This window comes from Centrocercus urophasianus, unplaced genomic scaffold, assembly GCF_019232065.1.
Source record: "Centrocercus urophasianus isolate 14NV4802_14NV808 unplaced genomic scaffold, USGS_Curo_1.0 seq_18, whole genome shotgun sequence".
In the NCBI taxonomy this organism is placed as follows: Eukaryota; Metazoa; Chordata; class Aves; order Galliformes; family Phasianidae; genus Centrocercus; species Centrocercus urophasianus.
The window spans coordinates 13434648-13456828 of NW_024884733.1; the positions used below are offsets into that span (position 1 = coordinate 13434648).

Genomic DNA, 22181 nt, shown 5'->3' on the forward strand with positions numbered 1-22181 from the left:
TTTTTTTTCCAACAATTTGTTATATTAATAATGAACATATGGAACAAATTCCAATTCTGAATTGAAATGTTAAGTCACCTTCTCTTGGGACAGATAATTTACTTCTTCTAATTCACACGCAAGTCTGTCTGCTTCTCTTTGGGACTGCACAAGCATTTGACGAGCCTCCAGTAGCTCTGAGTGAGTGTGCTGCAGCTGTTCTCGTTCTAGCTTCAATTGCTGACCCAAATCTAATGCTTCCCTGTACTGGTCTCCAATGCAGTTCTCCTGGTTTTTCACTGTCTGTAACAGGTAAATAACTTCAGACCTCAAAGATCAGAAATACCAAACCATTTACATTCATTCTTCTCTTCCTGAGGGGAAAAAGAAAGCAATAGCAACAACAAAAAACACGAGCCAAACACAAAGCTCCAACATTACTTTCTATGTTTATTGCCTTTAGAATGTTGCAGAGATGTCACCCATTATATCTGTGGTCCATCTAAGTTCTGTGTCATCTCTCTCAACAGCCAGTGTAGGTATTTAAAATAAAGCTTTAACAAAATTTCTTGACAGATACATATATATATATATAGAGAGAGAGAGAGAGAGAGAGAGAGAAACACATCCATAGAAAGTGTATTTGTAACACATTCACTAATGACTGATTTAATATCTGAAAACAGGTGTTAGTATAATTCAAATAAAATTTGCTGTCCCCTTTATTTATATGCTCCCATTTAAAATGTAAATACAAACAGAACAACCCTTCCAGTTCCTATGAGCATGCCAGCTCTCAATGTTCTTTGAGGCAATTATTTCCACAAGATAAATACCTAAGATACAAAAAAATCTCATCATACAGCAATTTTTTAATATCATTTCAAAGGAGAGCAGCTCCATACCCAGAACACCACACCACTAAAGACTGTCAGTATTTTGATTTCTTCACAAAGCCAATAATTAACAGTATGCATTAGATTTGTCCTTTTAAAATCCTTAAACTGGCTGGGGAATTAAGATCCTGTAAACACCGGGATATACAATGCAATTACATGGGGAGTGGTAATGACACCTGATTAAAAGACACTGTACAGTTCTTGGCAGGCAATGACAGTAATGGCATTAAAAATTTGATAGCAGTTTTTAAATGAATTCTACCCAGAAATTTAAAAGGAGAGTTTCACAGGGTTTACAGCCATTCTGTTTATGGAGAAGGGTGTTTAACCTTCACTGTTTCTTAAACAGTCACACAGGCAACAGTACTAAGAATTGTGCAATGCACTGTGAGTAACAGCAAGGGGAGAGACAGGTTGAAATCCAAGAAACATTTTACCTTCTCAAGAGCTTCCAGGCTCTGTTGTTGTCTTTCCATTTTCTTCTTCAGCTGATTTATTTCTTGATTTTTCTGGAGCAGTTCAAAGTCTTTTTCACGAAGTTCCTCCTTACAGTGCTGGAGTTTGCTCTCTAAGGTCTCAATCTGAACAGAAAATTCAACTGCATTAGAGCAGGTATTTTACTAAACCCAGAACAATTTAGGAAACGTTACAAATCCTGCAGTAACACTGACTTTGTGTTCTTTTTTCATTTCTGCTTCATTTTGCCAGTTTTTCTGTATTAGATGAGCAGTTTGGAAATTATCATATTAACTAGAAATAGATTCTCATTTTAATACTAGGAACTCTCTAATACAATTGACAAATATAAATCTAATTATATTGACAAATATAAAATATTTTTGCTGGTACAATATCACAGTATCCTTCCTTCCCCTAAAATATAGCATCAGTTATTCTCCTCTGAGTTTAACCTGACCAGCTTCTGTGTCCCAGGAGCAGATATTCTTATATAATTGACTGCCATTTATTATGTAAACTGTTTTAAAGCAAGAATTACCTGTTTATTACATTCCTTAACTTCTAACTCTGATTTCTCTAAATTGCACTCTAACTGAATTATTTGTTGTTCCACTTCTCCCTTATGTTCACGAACTGTCATATCCAACTGTGCAATCTAGATATAAAAAAGGAAAAAAGGAAATATTTTCAGCTATTGTGTAAAATTTAAGCAGCAATACTACAAAATATAGCAAAATTAATTAAACCTATCTTCTGTAGCGTAGAAAAAATATTCTTCTAAACAGTCAATATAAAAATGAATCTCATTTTAAAGCACACACAAAAAAACAGTGAGGTAGCAAAGAGATGACTGAAAAAACGAGGGAAAAAGAAGTTTATAACAGAATGTTTAGATACACAAAATATAATCAAGGTCTCAGTTTAATCTGAATTTAATTAGTAGCTCATTATATGTACCTGTCATTGTAGGAAGCACAAATTTTGCCAGGTCAGAAAATAAAAAAAAAAAGATCCTGTTGCTTCAATGAAGTCTTGGAGCACTTCACAGAGTACTATAGCAAGAATATATTGGAAAGTCTGACCTCCTTACAGTCTCAGCTCCTCACCCCTCCTACCCCTTCAAATGTTCTTGGATACACAAGCTGTTAGCTCCTGCAAGAACTAGTTATTAGCCTTTAGTTTTCTCATTTATACTTGACAGAAGAATAGTTTCTCCATAAGGGATACCAAATCCTGAAGTCAAGCCAGAAGACTGAAAACGCTTCATGTCAGCTACAAAAATTTCTTCACAGTAAAGATGCCGTTTTATTGTCAGAGATTTCTTTAGATCTAGAGAAAAGTGCTCCAGTACAAATAAGGAAATGAATCTAAAATCTCGAAGCGCGCTTCAGTGCAGACTTTTGCTCTCTTTTATCAAACATCAAGATGACAACCCATGTCCTGCACCTTTACTACTATCAGAATTATGGGATGGATTTATAATACCAACAGCCTGTGTATCCTTAGGGAAGGCACAATTTGATCTTCCAGTTGCCATAAGGCTTCAGGAATACAGAGCCAGTTTTCAGGTTGACACTGTGGCTAAATTAACAACATAGTCTGGAATGATGTGACAAGGAAATTAAATCTAGCAGTTTTTTTTAATACAAAATAAGAACAATTGTGAGTTACATACTTAAAGTTATCTGACCTGTGCTGCTCTTTGTTTCAGTTCCCAATTCCTTTCTTTCAATGCTTGGTCCATATCAAGCAGCTCTAGTTTTTTGTCTTCAATTTCTCCCTTGCAATACCTGAAATCCATGCATGTTTAACTGCCTAATGCAGATTCAGTTATTTATCTTAAAGTATCCAACTTGAAAATAATCACATCTATTACTTAAAGCCAAGTATCCATACAAAGTGACTCAACTAACTTAGTAAAAGAGCAAACCCAAATGGAATAACTGGGTTATTTCCCTTTCGTAAATACCTGCAGAATTTCAAGTTTTTAACTGATTACCCAGACAAGATTTGAATAACATTGTTAAAAAACAGTAGCATAGAAGAAACAGACTTCAATTTAGGGTCAGAAAGGAAACTGGACAATTTCATAGAATCATAGATTAGAATCACAGAATGGCCTGGGTTGAAAAGGACCACAATGATCACATAGTTTCAACCCCCTGCTATGCGCAGGGTCACCAACCAACAGACCAGGCTGCCCAGAGCCACATCCAGCCTGGCCCTGAATGCCCACAAGGATGGGGCATCCACAACCTCCTTGGGCAACCTGTTCCAGTGCATCACCACCCTCTGGGTGAAAAACTTCCTCCTAATATCCAACCTAAACCTTGTTGTTTTGTCTTAGTTTGAAACCATTTCCCCTTGTCCTGTCACAATCAGCCCACATAAACAGTCATATCCCCTCCTGTTTATACACTCCCCTCAGATACTGGAAGGCCACAATGAGGTCTCCCTGGAGCCTTCTCTTCTCCAAGCTAAACAAGCCCAATTCCCTCAACCTTTTCTTATAGGAGAGGTGCTCCAGCCCTCTGATCAACTGCAGTATATAAGAAAGTCATTTCCCATAATTAATATAATTTCTTGACTTTAGAAGAAAAAAAAAAAAACAAGCACACCACAAATCACCTAGAGATTAGAGAGCTGTTAAGATTTAAGACAACCACCCAAGCTACACACTATTCCTAAACAAATGTTAACATAACTGAATTTTTGTGATTGAAATGATACTAACTTACCTGAGCTCAGCTGTTAGATTGATGATAGCAACCTGCTTCTCCTCCAGAGACAACTGTGCATTCTGTAACGCTTCTTGCAACCCCTGAAGCTGCAGTGAAACGACTTTTAATTCTCCATGTGCATTTTGCAACACAGATTCTAGTTCCTCTATTTTCTGCAATGCCTCCCTGTGGCAAGTCTCACTTTGAAGCAGTTTATCTTCTAAAGCAGTCACTATTTAACATGCACAAAACAAATCACAAAGTGTTTAATCATGAGTCAAGGCCTTACACAACATCACTGCCTATTGGCGCTGGTGGCCTCAATCAGTTTTCAGTATCACTGTTTTCATAGTAAAATCCAGAAAAACAGTGACTTCTGAAGTTAGCTGCCATGAATGTGTGGCCATGTAAGTCCTGACTGTTTGTTCTCTTTTTTTAAAATCAAGATCACAACCTATGATTGATCTGAAATTTGAGTATGTATCTAAAACACCCTAAATCATGAAACACACAACATAGCAACTTAATACACAGTGCTACAAACAAACACAACTGTTGAAAAGAATGGTAAAATTAAGTAGGGGAGGATGGTTAGAAAGTTTGTTATTTCCATAAGCTTTCCCATGATTTTTATTTTTTAAACAAGAGATGAATTTTCACAAACAGCATATACCTCTGTCATAACTGTGCTTCTTGTTTGATTAGCACATTAAGAATCTGCGTTACCACCATCTGTGGGCAATTTGCTTAGTCATTTCACACAGGATAAAGGTATATCCCGCAATAATAAGGCTTTGCAGATGTCCCTTGAAAATAAGCCAATGGGGTTTTGTTTGTCTTTTAATGGAATTCCCAACATAAAAAACACAAGTATGAAAAAACTGCAGAATTATAGCAGTCTGAATCTCCTGTGCTTGATAATACGTACAATGGGGAAACATCAAAGCTAATACACTGCAAAACAGCATGATTAAAGGAAGCCTGAAAAGCAGAACAGCTGAATTACCCTCACTTGTCTTTTCACTGAGCTCTGATCGTGCTTCCTTCAAAGTGATGTCCAAATGACTTATTTGCATTGCTTTGTCATCAATGTCTTGTTTTAATTGCACTACTTCTTTTTCCATACCAGTAAGTTCATTCTTATACTCATCCATCTCCAGTGTTTTTTGTCTAAATAAAAGATGCAGCCAGAACAAAATTAACCTTGCGACAACAAAAGCAACACATCTTTATCCTTGAGCTCTGAAAAGACAAATACTTTCACAAACAGTGAATACTATGGAACCCAGGGGAATTCTGTTAGCAGATATGTCACAGGTATACTACGGATCCTGTCAATTTCATTTGAAGCAGTAAAGTTAAACAAAGTTAAACAAAGTTGGTTATGGAAAGATCCTATTGAGATATTATTCTCATCAATTATGCAAATAACAGACCTTTTAATGTCAGCATCAACATTAAAAAAAAAAAAGAAGGCTTTTTCTGCAATAAAACCAATGCATTATTTTAAACTTACCAAGCCCTCCATGAGTTACAAGCAATTTGGTATATTTACGAATTAATTTGTATTATGACACCATTTTTAGACTAAATAGGTTGCCTGGACACAAATTAATTCCATCTGAAGACTGTTACAGAACCTCACACTGCTGCTAGTTAGAACCTTTCTGTCTAACTTCCAGTCCATTGCTCAAACAATGAATGATCTAACTACACAGCTGAATAACACTTCAGAGTACAATCTTTCTTTTTGATATTTAATACTCAGAATATTCTTCTCAGTTACTCAGAACTTACCGGATTATGTTATTAAGTTCATCCACCTTTCGTCTGTTTAAATCTGCTTCCAGGCAAGTTAGGTAAAGTTTCTCCTCTACCTTTCTCAACTCATCTTCTGCATATACTTTCTGTTTCTGAAGTTCTTGTTCTAAAGTAGATAGCTATTTAAGATTGTATTAAAAACAAACAGTATTTTTAAAGTTACACAACATAGAAAAATGCATCTTTGTCTTGTAACAAACACACACACTGAAACTTGTAATAAAACGGTTATCTCTGCAGTCTCCAATTGCATACAGTTTAAGGCTAGGACTTTGCAGTCACATTGAAAGACAAGTGATTTTGAGCAAATGTAACTAGGCTTGTCTTTTGAGTTTCAATACACTTGCCCTTAGTTGAAGTCTAAGGCCTAATTTACCAAGCACGGAGCCACAGAATGGCTGAAGTTTTTAACAACACAGAACTTGCTTTAACACAAATCAAACTGGTAATCCTTTATTTTAGATATATCTGAAATAATGAAAATCAAATCAGTTATGAACATTCTGATTTTAAAGGTATGCAAAATGCAAAAATTAAAGAATTAAAACAGTTGTCCCTATGCAGACTTGCAACTCTACTATACCTGTTCTTCGAGCTTAGTTTGATTATCTTCCAGTTCCCCAGTTCTAATAGTTTCTTGCTGCAACATTTGCTGCTGATGATGCAGAGTTTGTTGCAGGAGAACGTTCTGTTCATTTGTGTCCTGAAGATTACGACCTTTTAGTTTTATTTCTTTTTGCAAATAACAAACCTGAAAATACATTTACTTTCCATCACTATCAAGCATTTTTATTCACACTCATCTATCCTTTGTTCTTAATCACAGATTTATAAAAAATTCTCTAAGATTTTGGCTGTGAATTTTGTGAATTAGTTTCAACAGTACGTAACACATCATTCAGTTGTGCTTTACAAAATGAGCAAAGTAGTCATTTATCAACATCAATCTTTCAATTCCTGCTTTTTAACTACATTTGAACTGCTAATATTTCAAGAACAAATTCAACAAATTTAACAAAGATTTCTCATTTATAAACTACTGAACTACTTTTCTTTTTGCCACTCATCTTACTTAATTTCTCAGGAAGTTCCTGTCCTCCCCATTAAATTTAGTTCAGTCTCTCCCTTTATTTCTTCCTGCTTCTGTGACAACAGTCATTCCAATAACAGTCATGTACTATGAGTGTCTAGCTTCACCATGTGTTGAAGAGTCTGATTTCTCAGTGAAGAAAGCCAGGAATTATCTAAAAAGTCACATTCTTCAAACAGCGTGTATGAGAAGTGAAACACTAGCTGCTCACCCCAAAGTGGAGGGAGTGACTCTGCCAGTTATGTGTGGAAGTATTTATCACAGAAGTCTCACCTGCCACCCTTCTGTATCACAAGCAGTCAGTCTCTCCATGCACAGTATATGAGCAACAAGTTTTAGGACATAGAAAGAAACAGCATGTATCACAGGCTTGTGATAATGCAGAGCACAGATTTCCACTCAGTTATTCTTGTAAACTCCATTTGATTAACACCTGTCTCTTTTTAAGTAGAGCAGTATTGTCTTGGGGGGGAAGGGGTAGAAGGGAGAAGGAACTACAGACAAAAACCTCAGATGAATGTTTTAAGTGATTATGCTCAGACATCTTCCCCATTAAGATACTTGCAACACAAATCAATTCTGTAAATTTACGTTCATATTGCAACAGCATGCCCCCCATTTTTTAAGACAAAGATTCCTTCCATTTAGTCTTGATTTTGCTACCTCTTTCAACAATTCATTCTCTTGCTACTTCCTTAAGTTTATCCAATGTTTCTTCGTTATGCTTTTCCCCTCGATCATCACAAAATATACAGCATTTCTTCCCAGCTTAATTCACAGTCACAACTCACACTACACAGGTTTTGTTTCACATTTCACAAGATTTCAGGGTAAAGCAATCAGAACAATAAGTACTGTAATACAGAAAAGTTGCCAAAACAAGCTTTTACCTCTTTAGACTTCTTTTTGAGCTGATTTTGAAACATCTCCTTATTTTCTTCTGTCTGACTCAAATACAGTGCAAGTTCTTCCTTACATACATCCAGTGCTGACTCAAGTTGTTTCTCCTAGTTGAATGTCACAGATTACTTTAAATTCACATTTCTTGTTAACTAGCTAATAGCCTAAAAATGTTTAATTATCTTTGTCTAAAAATCTACATTTTAATACAAAGAGTGCAATAACAGGCACAAAAGAAAAAAGCAGAGAATTCAAATCATAAGCAGAAATGAACATGTGAAATTAAGTTTCAATATTTTAGATTGTTTAAATCAGATAAGACTACCAGTTATAAAAACATACTCCAGTATTTGTCAGTAGCTGCAGTTCAGTTTACAAATAACCCTACTTAAAGCATCAAATCATAAGACTCCCATACTTTGTTACAAATTAAAATTTACATACAGAATTTTACAAATAAATTTGGAAATATCACTTGAGTTGTCAGAAGTCAAAAACAGAATTCATATCTGAATGTATCTTAGAAAGCTACTAAAGCTTTTGTTTGTTTTCTGAGCTGAGAGACAATGCCCAAGTTCTACCAAAATGGCAAGGAAGAGTTCTATTGTAAAACAGACAGTATCAACACTGCTAATTTATTTTGCTGTTTACTGTTAATACTACTAATGTGGATTGTAATTATGCCCTTCAACTATTTTGTGACTGTTATCTGCCCAAGGTTATAAAGAACAAACCTCTAGATATCATTAAGAACAGTAACTTAGCTACTTGATTTCAATGCTAAGAAACTTTTCATCAACATGAATTATGCTTATGTACAATGTTTTCAATGCTACTGATTTCTTAAGTGATACTGGATTGTATGTTTCCCTCCTCACTAAAACAAATTGCTTTTTGAAAAGAAGCAATTACAGATCCTAATTTTAAGTATTTTAAAAACAACCCAGGTACTAGAAAGATACTCACAGTACTTTCTGAATTTGTGCCAGTTTTCTATTTGTTAAGTCCATAATAGCTAATCTTGGCAACATCTTGAGAATTTAATATCATATAAAATCTGACGGTGTTAAGTAACTACGTGATAAAGTATAACAACACTACTGTTGCAAGTAGTGCAAGGAAGACACCAAGCCAACACTAATAAGAGGTACAGATGGCTACACAAAGGTAACTAATATCATTACTGCATGCCTAGAACGTAGTAACTGGAGTAAAAACTTACATAGCATTCTTTGTTAGACAATTTTTTTTCCCTAGAAGTACAGGTACAAATCTCCCTTATTTATAACTGCAATCATTTCATAAGGCAATTATGCGTTGCATGATCTCTAAGGGCAGGTTTCATCAAAATTTTTAATAAAAAACAAGGAAAAGATGCTAAGAAGACTTCTGGTTTCTGAAGTATCTGTGAGAGAGATTTCTGTAAAGTAGCCTAAACGTAGCCTGTCCACAGAGGCTAAGAATTAAAAAAAAACACCTCATAATCGTAAAACTTTGAGACTATGAACTGAAAGTTACAAAGAGTTTACTTTGATTGTTTGTTCCTTCAGCTGACTCTCCAGTATCTTCAGTCTCTCATCGTTCTTGAGATCTTGCTTCTTCATTTCCTGTTTGTACATTTCCCACCCCACCCCCCCCCCAAGAGAAAAAAGTAAATACAGAGCAATAATAAAATCTTAGAAACAAGAATCATACAGGTGAAAAAGTATAACACTCTACTTAGGTATACAGCTTGCATATTCTTTTTGTGTGGATGTGGTTCCTAAGAGGCATCCCTTCGTATTCAGCAGCAAAATTAGTTATTTAAAGGAACATGGATCTCCTAGCATAATGTTCTCATTGTTTGCCTCATCTAGAGTAGATACAATAGATCTTTATCCAGACCTCTCTCCTTTGATTATGGTGCAAACCAGAAGCATAAATGGAATGGTGAAACAGTAAATAATGAAGAGTTCTGAACAATTTAGAGCAGTATGGGGAGTACAACAGATTGGGTCAACGAGTTAAGCAAGAGCTCTGAAACACACACGTGTCGCCTTTTCATTTTCTCAGTTTTTCCATGCGTCCGTGGATATGCTTTTCACCATTGGTCACTTCACAGATTTGAACTTAAGTCAAAAGCCAGCCTTACCTCTCTGCTCTCCATCAGTAGTCCATCCAATGATTCAATGTGATGCTGTTTACGTATAATATCTTGTTGCAAAACAGATATTGTTGTCTCTTGTTCTACACATTGTTGATGTTTCTTATCTAGCTGCGTCTGAAGCTGCCCATAAATAATTCATAGTTTACTATTTTAATAAAAAATTCAGAGTACTTATACATCTAAACTCTATTTAATTCTATTCACCCACCACTGAAAATGACAAGTAGATTTCTGACATTAGCAATATTGCATAGCATCAAAAATACCAAGATATCCCAAATCTTAATAATTAAAAGCAGAAAGAGAAGCAAGACCATGAGGGAAGGTAAAGTGTAATTGCCTGTCATCAGCTAAGGCACTAAGACATACATACATCTTCATTAAAAATAACAAGTTTACTTACCAGCTAGAATCTAACAGTTAGAAATAGCTAAAGCTGCATTTCTAATGGCATAAAACAAGTGAGTTCTTCTATAAAGAATGAAAAAAAAATCTCCCTGAACACACATGTTCACAACATAAATAACAGTTTGATTAGAAGTTAAAACGTTACTTTTTTTTTGTGCTAGGTGTTTGGAGCAAAGAGCCACAGCATTCTTTTTATGCCTTCGTTTTTCTTCAGTTGAGCAGAAAAGAGGATATCCATACCCAATGGAAGTCATGACGTTGTGTAGTATTAGATGGAAAACAAAACAACATCCAGAAATGCAGGGAGAAGATGATAAACATTTCTCATTATGTACCTGCATCAGAACTACTAAATAAAGAAATTCTCATGTGAAAAAGTTGCCACCTATATCACACATACATATTAGCATACAAATAAGGCCTTACTAGTTCCATCTGTTTCTCCATCTCTGTATGCTGCTCGAGATGAATCAATTTTGCTTTTTCAAAAGCAGAAGTTAGTTCTTTGTGCTCCTCACTGACCGTTGTTTGCAATTCACGAATGCGTTTGTTTTTTCCCTTGGAAATGACAACAGCAAGGACTTAATAAAAATTTAAGTTTACTTAATAAAAATTTTAGTTTACTTCTGATATTCAGCAGTTATTATTAGATAATCAAGTTCATAGATTTCATTAATAAACAACCTAGAAAATGCTAAGTTATACACAGCACGTTTCCTCTCAAAGAACGTCAGGCCTACAACAAAGACACAGAATGCCACCCAATGCTGCCTCCGCGCAGACAGGATGCCTGCCAAGGCAGACTATCAGAACATAACAGGAAGAAACAAAAATAAGTGCTATTTTTATATGGATATATGGAATCTTTTACAATACAGGTTTCCATCTGAAAGTTGTTTACTTCACTAACAACCTTGGACCTCTTCCCAAAAATCAACGAAGTTTATATGACAAAACCAGCACTGGAAGATTCAGTGCTCTGAGTTTCAGACTACCTTCTTCACAAGCTCCCATTTACAGGACAATTTTATTCACAGGTCTACACATATTAAGAACTCACAATTTAAGAACAACAGCAGAAAATGAAAATGATTTGTCCAACACTTCCGCTAACACATTGATTCCATCCTTGCTACTCCTTACACTAATAATTTCATAAAGACTCCTTAAGAACTTTAGGAAAAAATAGAGAATGCTACCAAATACAGTATACTCTACTTTAGGAGTAGCCTTATTCTATTGAGGAGAAGAAAATACTAATTTTATTAAATGAAGAATTAAAAAAATTAGCTTAAAAGATGGAAAATCTTAAGGTTTTTCTTAGTAGTACAAATGAAATTCTGATCTCCCCAGAATAAAGAGTAGTGTTACAGTTCATTTCACGAGAACTAGATGTTTGTTGTATGTGTCATCAAAAGGGAACAGCAAAATGTCAATTCAGAACTTACCATGCTCAAGAGCAAGGAAGAAGTACATCTTATTTGAAACAATACGTACATAAATAATTTTAAACGGTGCTCTCTAAAATATCAGACAGATACCCTAACATATCTCAAAGTCTGTTTTAAATACATGCAACAATACCACTTCAGTTTCAACTCTGATTTGCATTTACGCCATTTCACACAAATGTGGTTTTTCACTGAATATGTCATACCATGAGTTCCTGTTCCAACTCAGTACTTCGTGCTGCAGCAGCAGAATAAGCAACAGCTTTTTCTTCCAATTGTTTCTTAAGCGCAGAAAGCTGAGAAGCTTTCTTTGCAATCTGGAATTAAATAAGGCAAAAAAAAAAACAAAAAAAAAAAACAAAGAAACCAACATTAAGATATCATTGGCTAATTCAGGTGTTTTCTTATGCTTTCCTATGACAGATTCTGTTTTAGATACTTTTATTCCTTACTAAATTTAAGGCATCATTCATTTATTTTCATATGCTCTAATAATCTTCATTAATCATTGTAGAATTCAGGACAATTTACCTCAAATTTCTCCAATACATGATTATTTTATCAGTAACATACACTGTAATTATTAACTGCATTTTATAATATATATGGTCATCATTAGGAAATATGGCAAATAAAATTATGCTGTAACTAACACTGTCATGTAAATACTAAAAGTTTAACTTATTAAAATCGGAGAAGAGCCAGCTGAAGATTAATTTCTTTCCTCACATTAATGATGTTAATCTCTGGAAAATGTATTGGCACAGTGAGGAAAAAGACTCATAACTGTTCTTCAAACATCTGTTTAAGACTCCACGTTAATTTGGTCCTAACAAAGGAACAAGACCATGCACATTTTCCATTTAACAAAGCAAAACAGAAGTAAAGCCCACTAAGAACATCAAATTAAAAACTAGAGATTTCTGACAACAGATAAACTGAGGCTGCTATCCTTAAGTTCCTCTGCTTTCTCTTGAAGTCACTCCCACCTTGAAGTTGTTCTAAAAGAGGTAATTTTTTAAATTAGAATGACAACTGCATTTTCTCCACAGCAATTATCTTAACCATCTCTAATGACCGATCTAAGCAAAGCCTGGAACTTTTTCCTTTCTATTAGAAACTTACTTCTTGCTTTAAGGTATTAGTTTTTAAAGTCTTTGCTGATAGCTCTTCCTGCATGCTTTGAAACTGACTGGTTCTCTGAGCCATGCTGGTCTTCAAAGACAAATTCTCATTATCTAATTTTGCCAGTTTAACACGTAATTTTTCCATCTCTTTCTTGAATCTCTGTCTCTCCTTTTCAAATTGTTTGCTGACAAGTTCCAGCTGTTGACATTTTGTCCTCTCTCAAAGTAAAAAAAATAAATTCAAGCTTAGAAAAAAAAACAAAACATGCAAACAAGCACTGAAGTAATGATACATTCCAAAAAGGAGAAATATAATTTAATGACAGAATATTGAACTAACACATCGCATTCAGAAACAAGAACTTTTTTTTTTAACCTATAATGTAACTACAAGCTGTGTCTCACGGGAAAACAATCAAAAAAGACAAAGAAGAGTTATTACATATTTGCCCTAAAGTAATTTTCTTCCACTCTAACAAACTGCAGAGGCAACTGGAGAAGTTCTCAAGCAGCAAGACACAGACAGATCAAAGATAACATGGAGACATTAATATAACCCGTGAAAAGAAAACATGTGGCTCCATTTCAACACAACTTGTACCTTGTATATTGCTGCAGAACATAAAGAGCTAAAAGAACACTGTGCCTAGAGAGTCTGACAATTTACAGAACTTTTAGGTGACAAAGTGCTCCCTATTCAACTAAAATACATCTACTGAAAGACAAAAAAATACACACACAATAAGAAACAAATTTGAACTCCACCAAAAGCAAAATTCCTTTTCTGCAGATTAATCAGACAGAACTGCCAGAAGTTTTGTTGAGCTTACCTTCTTGAGTTTTGATCAATTTGACAGGCTCTGTTTCCAGACCACATAGCCCTCTTTTTTCTTGTCTTTCATTTTCATTCAATAAATGCTCAACTGTATTACAGGTAGATAAGTTTGTGTGAGGCTTTCCAGCTTCCTTTGATGCTAATCCAGTGCTGTTATACAGAAGGAGATAACTGTTTAGTAACTCTTTGTACAGGCTAGTTCTGGTACCAAATATCTGCCCGCTCTTGCCATAGCTCAGTAAACAGAAAGTTATACCTTAGGCTCGCAGTCAAAGGTTTATTTGATTCACAGGATTCAGAGACAGCTTCTTTGGTGGATGAACTGGATAGCTGATGTCTCAGGTTATGCCAATTAAACTAAAAGTTAAAGGAAAACCAAAATCAACTTTTTACTGCCTAACAGTATGACTAGCTCACTTCCTATACTACCATTTTATGAGTCACATACCAGGATGTTAAAAACTTAGGTAACTTTAAAGTAATTCTCTTAAGTGCTTGCAGAGCACTGCAGACTCATCTCACATTAGGAGAAATTAGAGGCATTAAGGTCCTCAGCCCTTCATCTCTGTACAAGTACAGAAACATGAGTGTTTTTGCCATGAGAATTTAAATACACTGCGATACTGTCAGAAATTCTACTTGATGAACATCTAACATTATGGTTCCTTTCTGATTCCAGTGATTGTATTAAATTATCAGAATAGCTTCTAATTTTTCTCTAGAATGAAATTTTTCCAAATAAGGCAACTAAATAACTTCTGAGGATCTTCCAAATATGTCCACAGTCACAGCAGCCCAAAACATCACGTTTTATTTGAAATTACTACATCCTTTGGCCAACTTCATTTTGGCAATTCCACAATCGTATAGAAACAATATTTTTAGTTTTGTTTTCAATACAGCTACTCACATTCATGTTTCAAAAGGAAGGAGAACTGATGCAGTCCACTCTCCTAACCTTGCATGTTCCTCTGCAGCCCTGAGCGTTTTTTTGTGACATCCACAACCACAGGCTACTGATAAAACTTCACTAGTGCAAAATTAATAAGCTAAGGTTCATCTTGACAAAATAAAAATTACTTGTGGTCAAGAAAGATGCGTCTTCACCTGTCAAGCAAAGTAAACTACTAAAATACCTCTCTTCTGCTCTAGTTTCTCCATTACTGAGGTTGACTCAAACTCTGGCTGCATAACATGGTGTATCTGCCATCAGAGAAATGTCACAACTGTTCAACTGAGAACTATAGTCTCACATAACTGGACGTCCTGTTTTGAAGTAATACTTCTGTCCAAAGAATCAGGGCGTAGAACAGAGGAACAGAAAATGTAATTTAAAATGCTTGCTAGTTAATGAACTCCAAAGCATCTGTTCCTGGTTCTTAAATCAAAGATGAAGACTAAATATTTCAACTAAAATAACATTGATATACTCAGATGATTTCTCAACAATGTCACAAGACTTCCATGCAATATCAGTTAAAATTATTTAAGTTACAAAACACAATTTAGAATAATGTATCTGTTACTGTACCTCTTCAGATGTACTTGAAGACAATTGGGAAATTATGGTTTCTAGTAAGTTGAGCTCTCGCCTGGAATTCTCCATTTCTTGATGGCATAACTTCAGGTTGTTATGCTGTTGTGCATTAAGCGCTCTCAGCTCTGCATTTTCACTGACAAGGGCATTTTTCTCCTTGAGTACTCTTTTCTTCTCATTAAGTTCCTTTTCAAGCCCAAGGATCTTCTGAGTAGACTGATTCAACGCTGACATCATTTCACTGTTCTTTGCCTCTAGAGTTACAATTTCTTTTTTTGCATTGTGATTCTCTTCCCTTAGTTTCCTAAAAAAAGGCATCTATTCAACAGGCAGAGCTCAACACAGATAATTAGATGAGGATTTCCATCATTAGAAGTACCAGGGGAAAACAAGGTAACAACACTGCTAAGAGGTTTCTTCCCTCTCAAAGTCTAGGATCAACTCCAAAGGACAGAAAGTCTGCTTTACTCAGCCTTCACTTCTCATAAGGACAATATAAACTGCCACCAGAAAACAAATTTAGAGAATAAAGTACCCCTTATTCTTAAACAACTTAAAGTTTTAAGCATCATCATAAGGGTAAGGAATAGATGAAGGCTTTAAATGTGCTAAAGCCGAGGAAATTTAAAAACGGGATAAAAAAAACTATACCTAAAATGACAAAGAATTCGGGTCATACACTAAGACTAAGGTTATCTAGTATTCCTTATACACTCTATTACTAGTGATGAGAGGGAATGGGACTCTGACCATCTGCAAGTTATTCACTTTCTTAGCTATCTGTTGGCTTAGCAATCTGAATTATCTTAAGGGTCCTGATGAGTGCCAACTCCAGCACAAATCAGCAAGGAAAAAAATGCCTTGAAAATAAATGGTCACTGAGCATGAAAGTGTGCAACAGCAGGAAACTAGCAAGATAAACACTGCTTCAAATTGCAGCCAGCATCAAAGCCTGCCCTCACATCTGAGTGCAGCCTCCTCACTGAAGGCTGACAAAAGTCTTCATTCCAACTAGGGACTGACTGTATAGTGCACAAATAGGTGCTCACACCTGGAGGTTAGTGCAGATGACCTCTTAGGATGCTTTCTCACCAGCATGTGCGTTAGCAGACTGAATGCAGAAGAACAGGTGTAAGAAGGGGCAGAGTACCCACATTTCCTACAGAAACTGTGTGTGAACAGGGTAAATCATGCTCCCAGGCCATAGAAGTGTGCTTTTAACTGAGAGTGTAGCAGCGTGGGGGACTAAAACTTTGAAGAATTAGTTACAGAAGAGCACTTAAAAATGTGTAGGTTTATGCCTTTAATTTATTTACTTTTTAACTGCCCAATATTGGGATCACTACAAACAGAACAGAGAAATCCTGAAGTGTTCACTGATGCTGGTCCTCCTGATTTGGTTCGAACTACGTGAATTGAGCAGCAGCTTCCCAGTTACAGTTTAATACGAAATTTCTTCACAAATAACTGTACAGATTTTTTCAAAAAGATTTTGTTACCTTAATTGCTCATCTTGGATGTCTAGATGCTTTCTGTAGCTGACACATTTTTCATTCAACTTCTCTCTTTCCTTTTCACAATTAATTATATAGTTTTCTAAACGTGCTCCTTCAGCTTGAACCTTAAAAAGTATATTTTTCCATTATAAAAATAGTCTAAACTTTGAAAGTCAACAGGCTTTTTAGAAAATTACTATAAATCAATGCTGTTTTGGTTTTGGTTTTTCTTCTTCCCTTACTTTCTCCTGCTAAGCACAAACATATTGCTCGCCATTGTGAGAAAAAGAAAATTGGCAGGAAAGTTTCCTTTTCCTCCCCTATCATTTGAGAGAATGCTATGTCACTTTGGTTTAAAATTGGTGACCTCATTCCACAAGAAGAGAAGTCAAATCAAATAAAAATTTTCCATCAGAGGCAATGGTCTCAAGACTTATTCTCATGTGAACCAGCAAACATTTTTGACCATCGGAAATTTGGGTATTAATTTCAGCCATTCTCTAGCTATGTTTCTTTGGACAAATTATAAAGATGATTATAAAGATGCACCTGTAAGACACATGATTCCCAGCTAGAAAGAGACAAGAAACATAATTTTCTTGGATGCATAACCATACTGTGTGAAGAGTTTAACAACAGGTAAGTGAAGTTATTGATACAAAAGTTGCCTACTCCATCCCAACTCTCAAGATTTTGCCACCAGGAAAAAAAGTGATCCATAAATAACATAGCTGTTTGCTGCCCAACACAGCAAAAGCAAAATCATCACAGAGTGGCAAAACAGACAAACAAACAAAATCTCACCTTTTCAAACCTTCCAGTTATTTTCTCCTTATACTTTTGGAAAACTCTTGTTAGCTCCTCAGCATTCAGTAAAGCTTCATTTCTTTGTTGTTCTGCTCTGCAATGCAACATAGCAGCTTTAAAAAAATCAGAATTTAGTAATTAGGTAACTATTTCCTCCAGAAACAGGAAAAAACAATGGAATTAACAGCTTCAGATCACTTCTTTTGCTTCCTAATTAACTAAGCTCCCAGAAGAAAGTGTGCCACCTGGTGTGAATTCATTTACGGGTCATTTTAGTGTATTAAAATAAAATTATAATACTACTAAAAAAAATAAATACTTCTGATGCTCTTCAAAAAAGATTCATTTTTCAAGTCATTCTCCTACCCCCCTTTTCCCTCCAGGTAAAAGTCCCTGCGAGAGATTGAGACAGTGTCCATGATAAGAAAGCAAAATTCAAAGAGCAGAACGGAGCTCCTGTAACTGGAATTATGCTAGGTCTGATAGGAACAGATCAAAGGATAAATTATTTGGGGGATACTGGAGAGACGACATCAATATGTAAAAGAAATAGACTGGGATGGTATTACACTAACAAGCATTCAAAAGAAGCAAGCAAAGACTATTTCAGATCACGTATGTATCTTGCTCCTCCTCACCCTTCTTAATTTCTTCCACCATTACTCATTTCGGAGGTTGGAAAGGGAGGGAGACGGGGGAAGGGGCAGTTATGAAATGCAAGAATTACACACTGATAACATACAGATAAGTAAGATTAAAGATAACAAAGACACTCTGATCTAGTGGAAGGTCTGCCTACCTTTGGTTGGACCAAGATGATCTTTAAGGTTACTTCCAACCAAAACCATTCTATGATTCTACAAATCTCTTGTGGAAGTTGTGTTTTTATTACTTCCCCCCAAAAATAAAGCACTTCGTACTCTTGACTAGTTCTGTTCATTACAACATTATATACCTGAGATACAAAAAGTATATACTGTAGATCCTTGCAAAGCAAAGTCAAAAATAATTCAGGAAAAATACATTATGACCAACATCTGCTCTCCACTGCAGTGCCTCTATTCTGGAGAGAAAATAGAGGCACTAAACTGGATAGGTAGCTAAGTTACATTTTAGTGTAAATTATTAACCTGCTATTACTAGATTTAAAAAAAAAAAAGCTAATACTGTCATAACAGAAAGACTTCTTCTCCCCTCCATGTGTTTTTTTAAAGTAATATTTATAAAGTAGAGAAGATTTAATTCCATAAAGTAAGTACATGTAAGAAACACTTGAGCATTACTATTTCATATTCAGTTTATTAGTAATACCAAGAACACACCTTTTTTCTTGCTCATTTCGTTCAATTAACTCAATTTTCAGATTTTCACAGTCCTTTTTGTATCTTTGCAACACGCTTTCTCTTTCCACTACTGTTTTCTGGCTTTGTTCTAGTTTATTTTCTGCATCTCTGCAAGTAAGCAAAGTATGATTTAAAAAACAGAAGGATTTTGGTTAAGAATTATTTATCTACACTTTGTGGAGAAAATGTATGTATTTCTTTTCTGCACATGCTTGAGACATGATGCAGCTCTCAAAACCAGGTTTGGAACACCAACAGTTTCAAGACTTCCAAGCAATACACCTGGAGCAATGTCCAAATCTCATCAGCAGCCATCAGCTGCTGTGGATGCCAAGAAGCAGACAACTGGGTTTGTGGTGTAACATCTAAACACTAAAATCACTGTTTTTCTAAAAACAGGTTTGACAGGACAACACATACATTAGTGCTGTTTGGGATGTTTAAGGTATTCTATTTGTGTTGTGAGAACTGACTTTTGAGGCATTACTTAATATTATTAGCATGAAGTTTTAAGATAAACTGACAGCCAGCTGTGCCCCCTGACACATTCTGGATATTGTTTACATTAGCTTTATTTGATCATTTGTCTTAATATATTCATAAAGAAAAAAATCTTTTAGACTGCATGGTACACAGACATCTGTAAATATGTTTGTTCATTACAGAAGTCATACAGTCACACAGCACAGAATCAGTTTTGAGTGGATCTCATTATAAGGACGTTCACATTTAAATGTAAACTGGTTTATTTTACCTTTACCATGTTCTTCTGGTTCTTGATGTGCATTCTCCATATAAAAGACACTGGTACAAAATAAAACATTTCACCCTTCCTACATATGGCTCCAAAGTGAAAGTTTCAAGCCCCAGATTACATGACCCACATAGAACCAGATATTACACAACCTTAGAAAAGAGACTGAACTCTCAATCAGACTTCGTGACTGCTAAAAAGTGTGTTCATTACCTTAGAATTTTATCTTGTGCTGAAACTTCTGCTTCCAAAGTTACAATTCGCTCTTCTAACTTAGGGATGCTGACTAAATGCGTACCTAAAGTTGACTCAAGGTAAGAAATCTGAAAAAGAAACATTTATGGTTTCATTAACATTTGCATATACACATTTAGATGAGATGCATACTTTCTGGGTGACACGTTGCTCTTCAATTTGCTGCAGAAGATGCTTGTACCCATACACACAAAATGAACTCCAACTTTCTGCTAATTTAACATCTTATCAGTTCCCTAGCACCGCTCCCACCTGATACATTTCATTGTAGAGTGATTGCTTTACAGTTTGAACTTGTTCATTTTTTTCCCCAAATGTTTACCTTCTACATGTTCTGTCCACGTCAGACAGGCAAATGCTTCTCTAATCTACTTAATTGCACTATATATATTTGTGAAAATTATACTTAGTCACATGAGTGTACAGTACTAACTACATCTCTGAATTAACTAGCTTATTCTTTCACCTCTTTATTAGTAAACTAAGATTTATGACGTGAGGAGCAGGAAAGGCTTTCTTTTCCCCTCGACACATCACTTAGTATACCAAGTGGTCGTTCCAACTTGTCTCACTGGCTTTATAATTTAAATTTGGAACATTAATAGATAGAATTTATACTTAATATGTATATGATTTGTTCATGAAGAATTTGATTACAAACTCCCCTGTTCCAAAATATCACTGAACAGATGATACATTTAGAACTACTAAAAAACTGTAAAGAATATTTAAAGTTTAAATACGAAAGACGAATAGAACGAAATACATTACAGATACATACTCTTGTTTTTGACTCCATTAGTTCCAAGTTTGTTGTTTCAACTCTATTCTTTAGGTAACGGTTCTGAGAAGCCAAAGATGCATTTTGCTCATGAAGATCATTCAGTTTCTCCTTAAGACGTTCATTTTCTTCCACAGCTTTATCAAAAGCTGTAGGCATCAAGTCCGGCTAGACAAAAAATAAATATGTATTTCCACATACATACACACATGGAACAACATATACATCACAGGAATGTTTGCAGAATAAACGTACTTAAAACTCATTAGGCTTAAGGACTATTCAGTCAACAATCAAGCATATCATAGACCTGAGAGCAAGAAAATTCCATAAATACAGAATGCAGAACGGACAGGAACAGCAAAAACTGTCTATGAAGTGCATATTTACCTTGGATTTTCTTTGAAAATCCCAGCAATACATTTCACCAACAGTCTTCTTGCAGTTGGAAGAGCACTGACTGCTGCAGTTAAGCTGAACAAGGTCCTCCAGGGTGAGGTCTACAGCCTCATCAAAGCAGCAGTCAGAATGTTCCCTTGTACCAGTGCTAGGAGGAAGAGCAAGAAGCTGTTACCTCACGTTTCTTCATTATTTCAGTTGCTCATAAGAGCACCCCAGAGCAAAGCACAAGAGGAATTGCAGCAATCCGTCACACTCGATACAACTACACTACAAGGGACAGCCACTCTCACACCCGAACACACACACCTGGAAAGCTCTGCCCCTACGCTCTGTAGGCTTTTCTCAGTTCTTCTCAGCTGACTGCGTAACGACTCCACGGCTACGAGCAGTTCTTCATCATCACTTCTAGAACGAGCCCACATGCTGTACTCCATCGGCACGGCTATAGTACCATCAGAACATCAGTAAGCGTACACAAACTTAATTTACAGAGATATTTTAGAGTTTTATAAAGGATGAAATAAACAAGAGTGGAAGAAAATACTTTATTCCCAAACATAAGGGTACGTCCCATACGCTTCTGGTACTCAGCAGATAAACGCAACGTTTCACTCACGGCGCTACCGAAGGAAAAACGCTCTGTTTGTTCACGAAGCACGCGCAGCTCCAGAACTGCTGCTTCTGAAAAACAGCCAGGAGCTCCGGCCTACAGCGAGGGGAAAAGAGGCAGGAAGGGGCGGTCGGCCGGCCGGCTCCCGGTATCCCGAGCAACAGTACCTCAGCAGACGCCGCCAAGCTCTCCACACGCAGCTCAACGCACACGGCCCCGAGCGGCGCGGACCGTTACCGCAGTACCCGCCTCTTCCGTCCCGCCCGAGGCGCAAGCGCAGCTCCGCCCCACGCCACACCTGCCGGGAGCAGCGACGGCGCGCGCGCGACCGCCCCCAACCCGGAGCCGCGTTTCGACCGCG

The 22181-nt window shown here is 36.1% G+C and overlaps 1 protein-coding gene across 6 annotated transcripts in view; it reads right to left on the reverse strand.

Moving 5' to 3' along the window:
* Window positions 1-22076, reverse strand: part of CCDC18 (coiled-coil domain containing 18) — a 27183-nt gene extending 5107 nt beyond the window's left edge. For 2 of the 6 annotated variants that reach the window (XM_042820088.1, XM_042820086.1), the window contains exons 1-25: window positions 21988-22076; window positions 21517-21652; window positions 21199-21355; window positions 20809-20976; window positions 19986-20095; window positions 18998-19126; window positions 17673-17769; window positions 16872-16993; window positions 15367-15676; window positions 14092-14192; window positions 13831-13985; window positions 12999-13219; window positions 12080-12190; window positions 10849-10980; window positions 10000-10134; window positions 9398-9475; window positions 7859-7975; window positions 6462-6629; window positions 5855-5997; window positions 5064-5227; window positions 4076-4289; window positions 3028-3127; window positions 1876-1992; window positions 1316-1459; window positions 79-282 (exon numbers count right to left, since the gene is read on the reverse strand). In XM_042820088.1, the coding sequence (XP_042676022.1) occupies window positions 79-282; window positions 1316-1459; window positions 1876-1992; window positions 3028-3127; window positions 4076-4289; window positions 5064-5227; window positions 5855-5997; window positions 6462-6629; window positions 7859-7975; window positions 9398-9475; window positions 10000-10134; window positions 10849-10980; window positions 12080-12190; window positions 12999-13219; window positions 13831-13985; window positions 14092-14192; window positions 15367-15676; window positions 16872-16993; window positions 17673-17769; window positions 18998-19126; window positions 19986-20095; window positions 20809-20976; window positions 21199-21355; window positions 21517-21644 (3525 nt within the window). In that variant the 5' untranslated portion in view covers window positions 21645-21652; window positions 21988-22076. Of the gene's footprint in view, window positions 1-78; window positions 354-1315; window positions 1460-1875; window positions 1993-3027; window positions 3128-4075; window positions 4290-5063; window positions 5228-5854; window positions 5998-6461; window positions 6630-7858; window positions 7976-9397; window positions 9476-9999; window positions 10135-10848; window positions 10981-12079; window positions 12191-12998; window positions 13220-13830; window positions 13986-14091; window positions 14193-15366; window positions 15677-16871; window positions 16994-17672; window positions 17770-18997; window positions 19127-19985; window positions 20096-20808; window positions 20977-21198; window positions 21356-21516 lie in introns of those variants that run through there. The other 4 variants (XM_042820090.1, XM_042820089.1, XM_042820087.1 and 1 more) reach the window with 4 other exon arrangements.
* Between the last annotated feature and the right edge of the window lie 105 nt (window positions 22077-22181).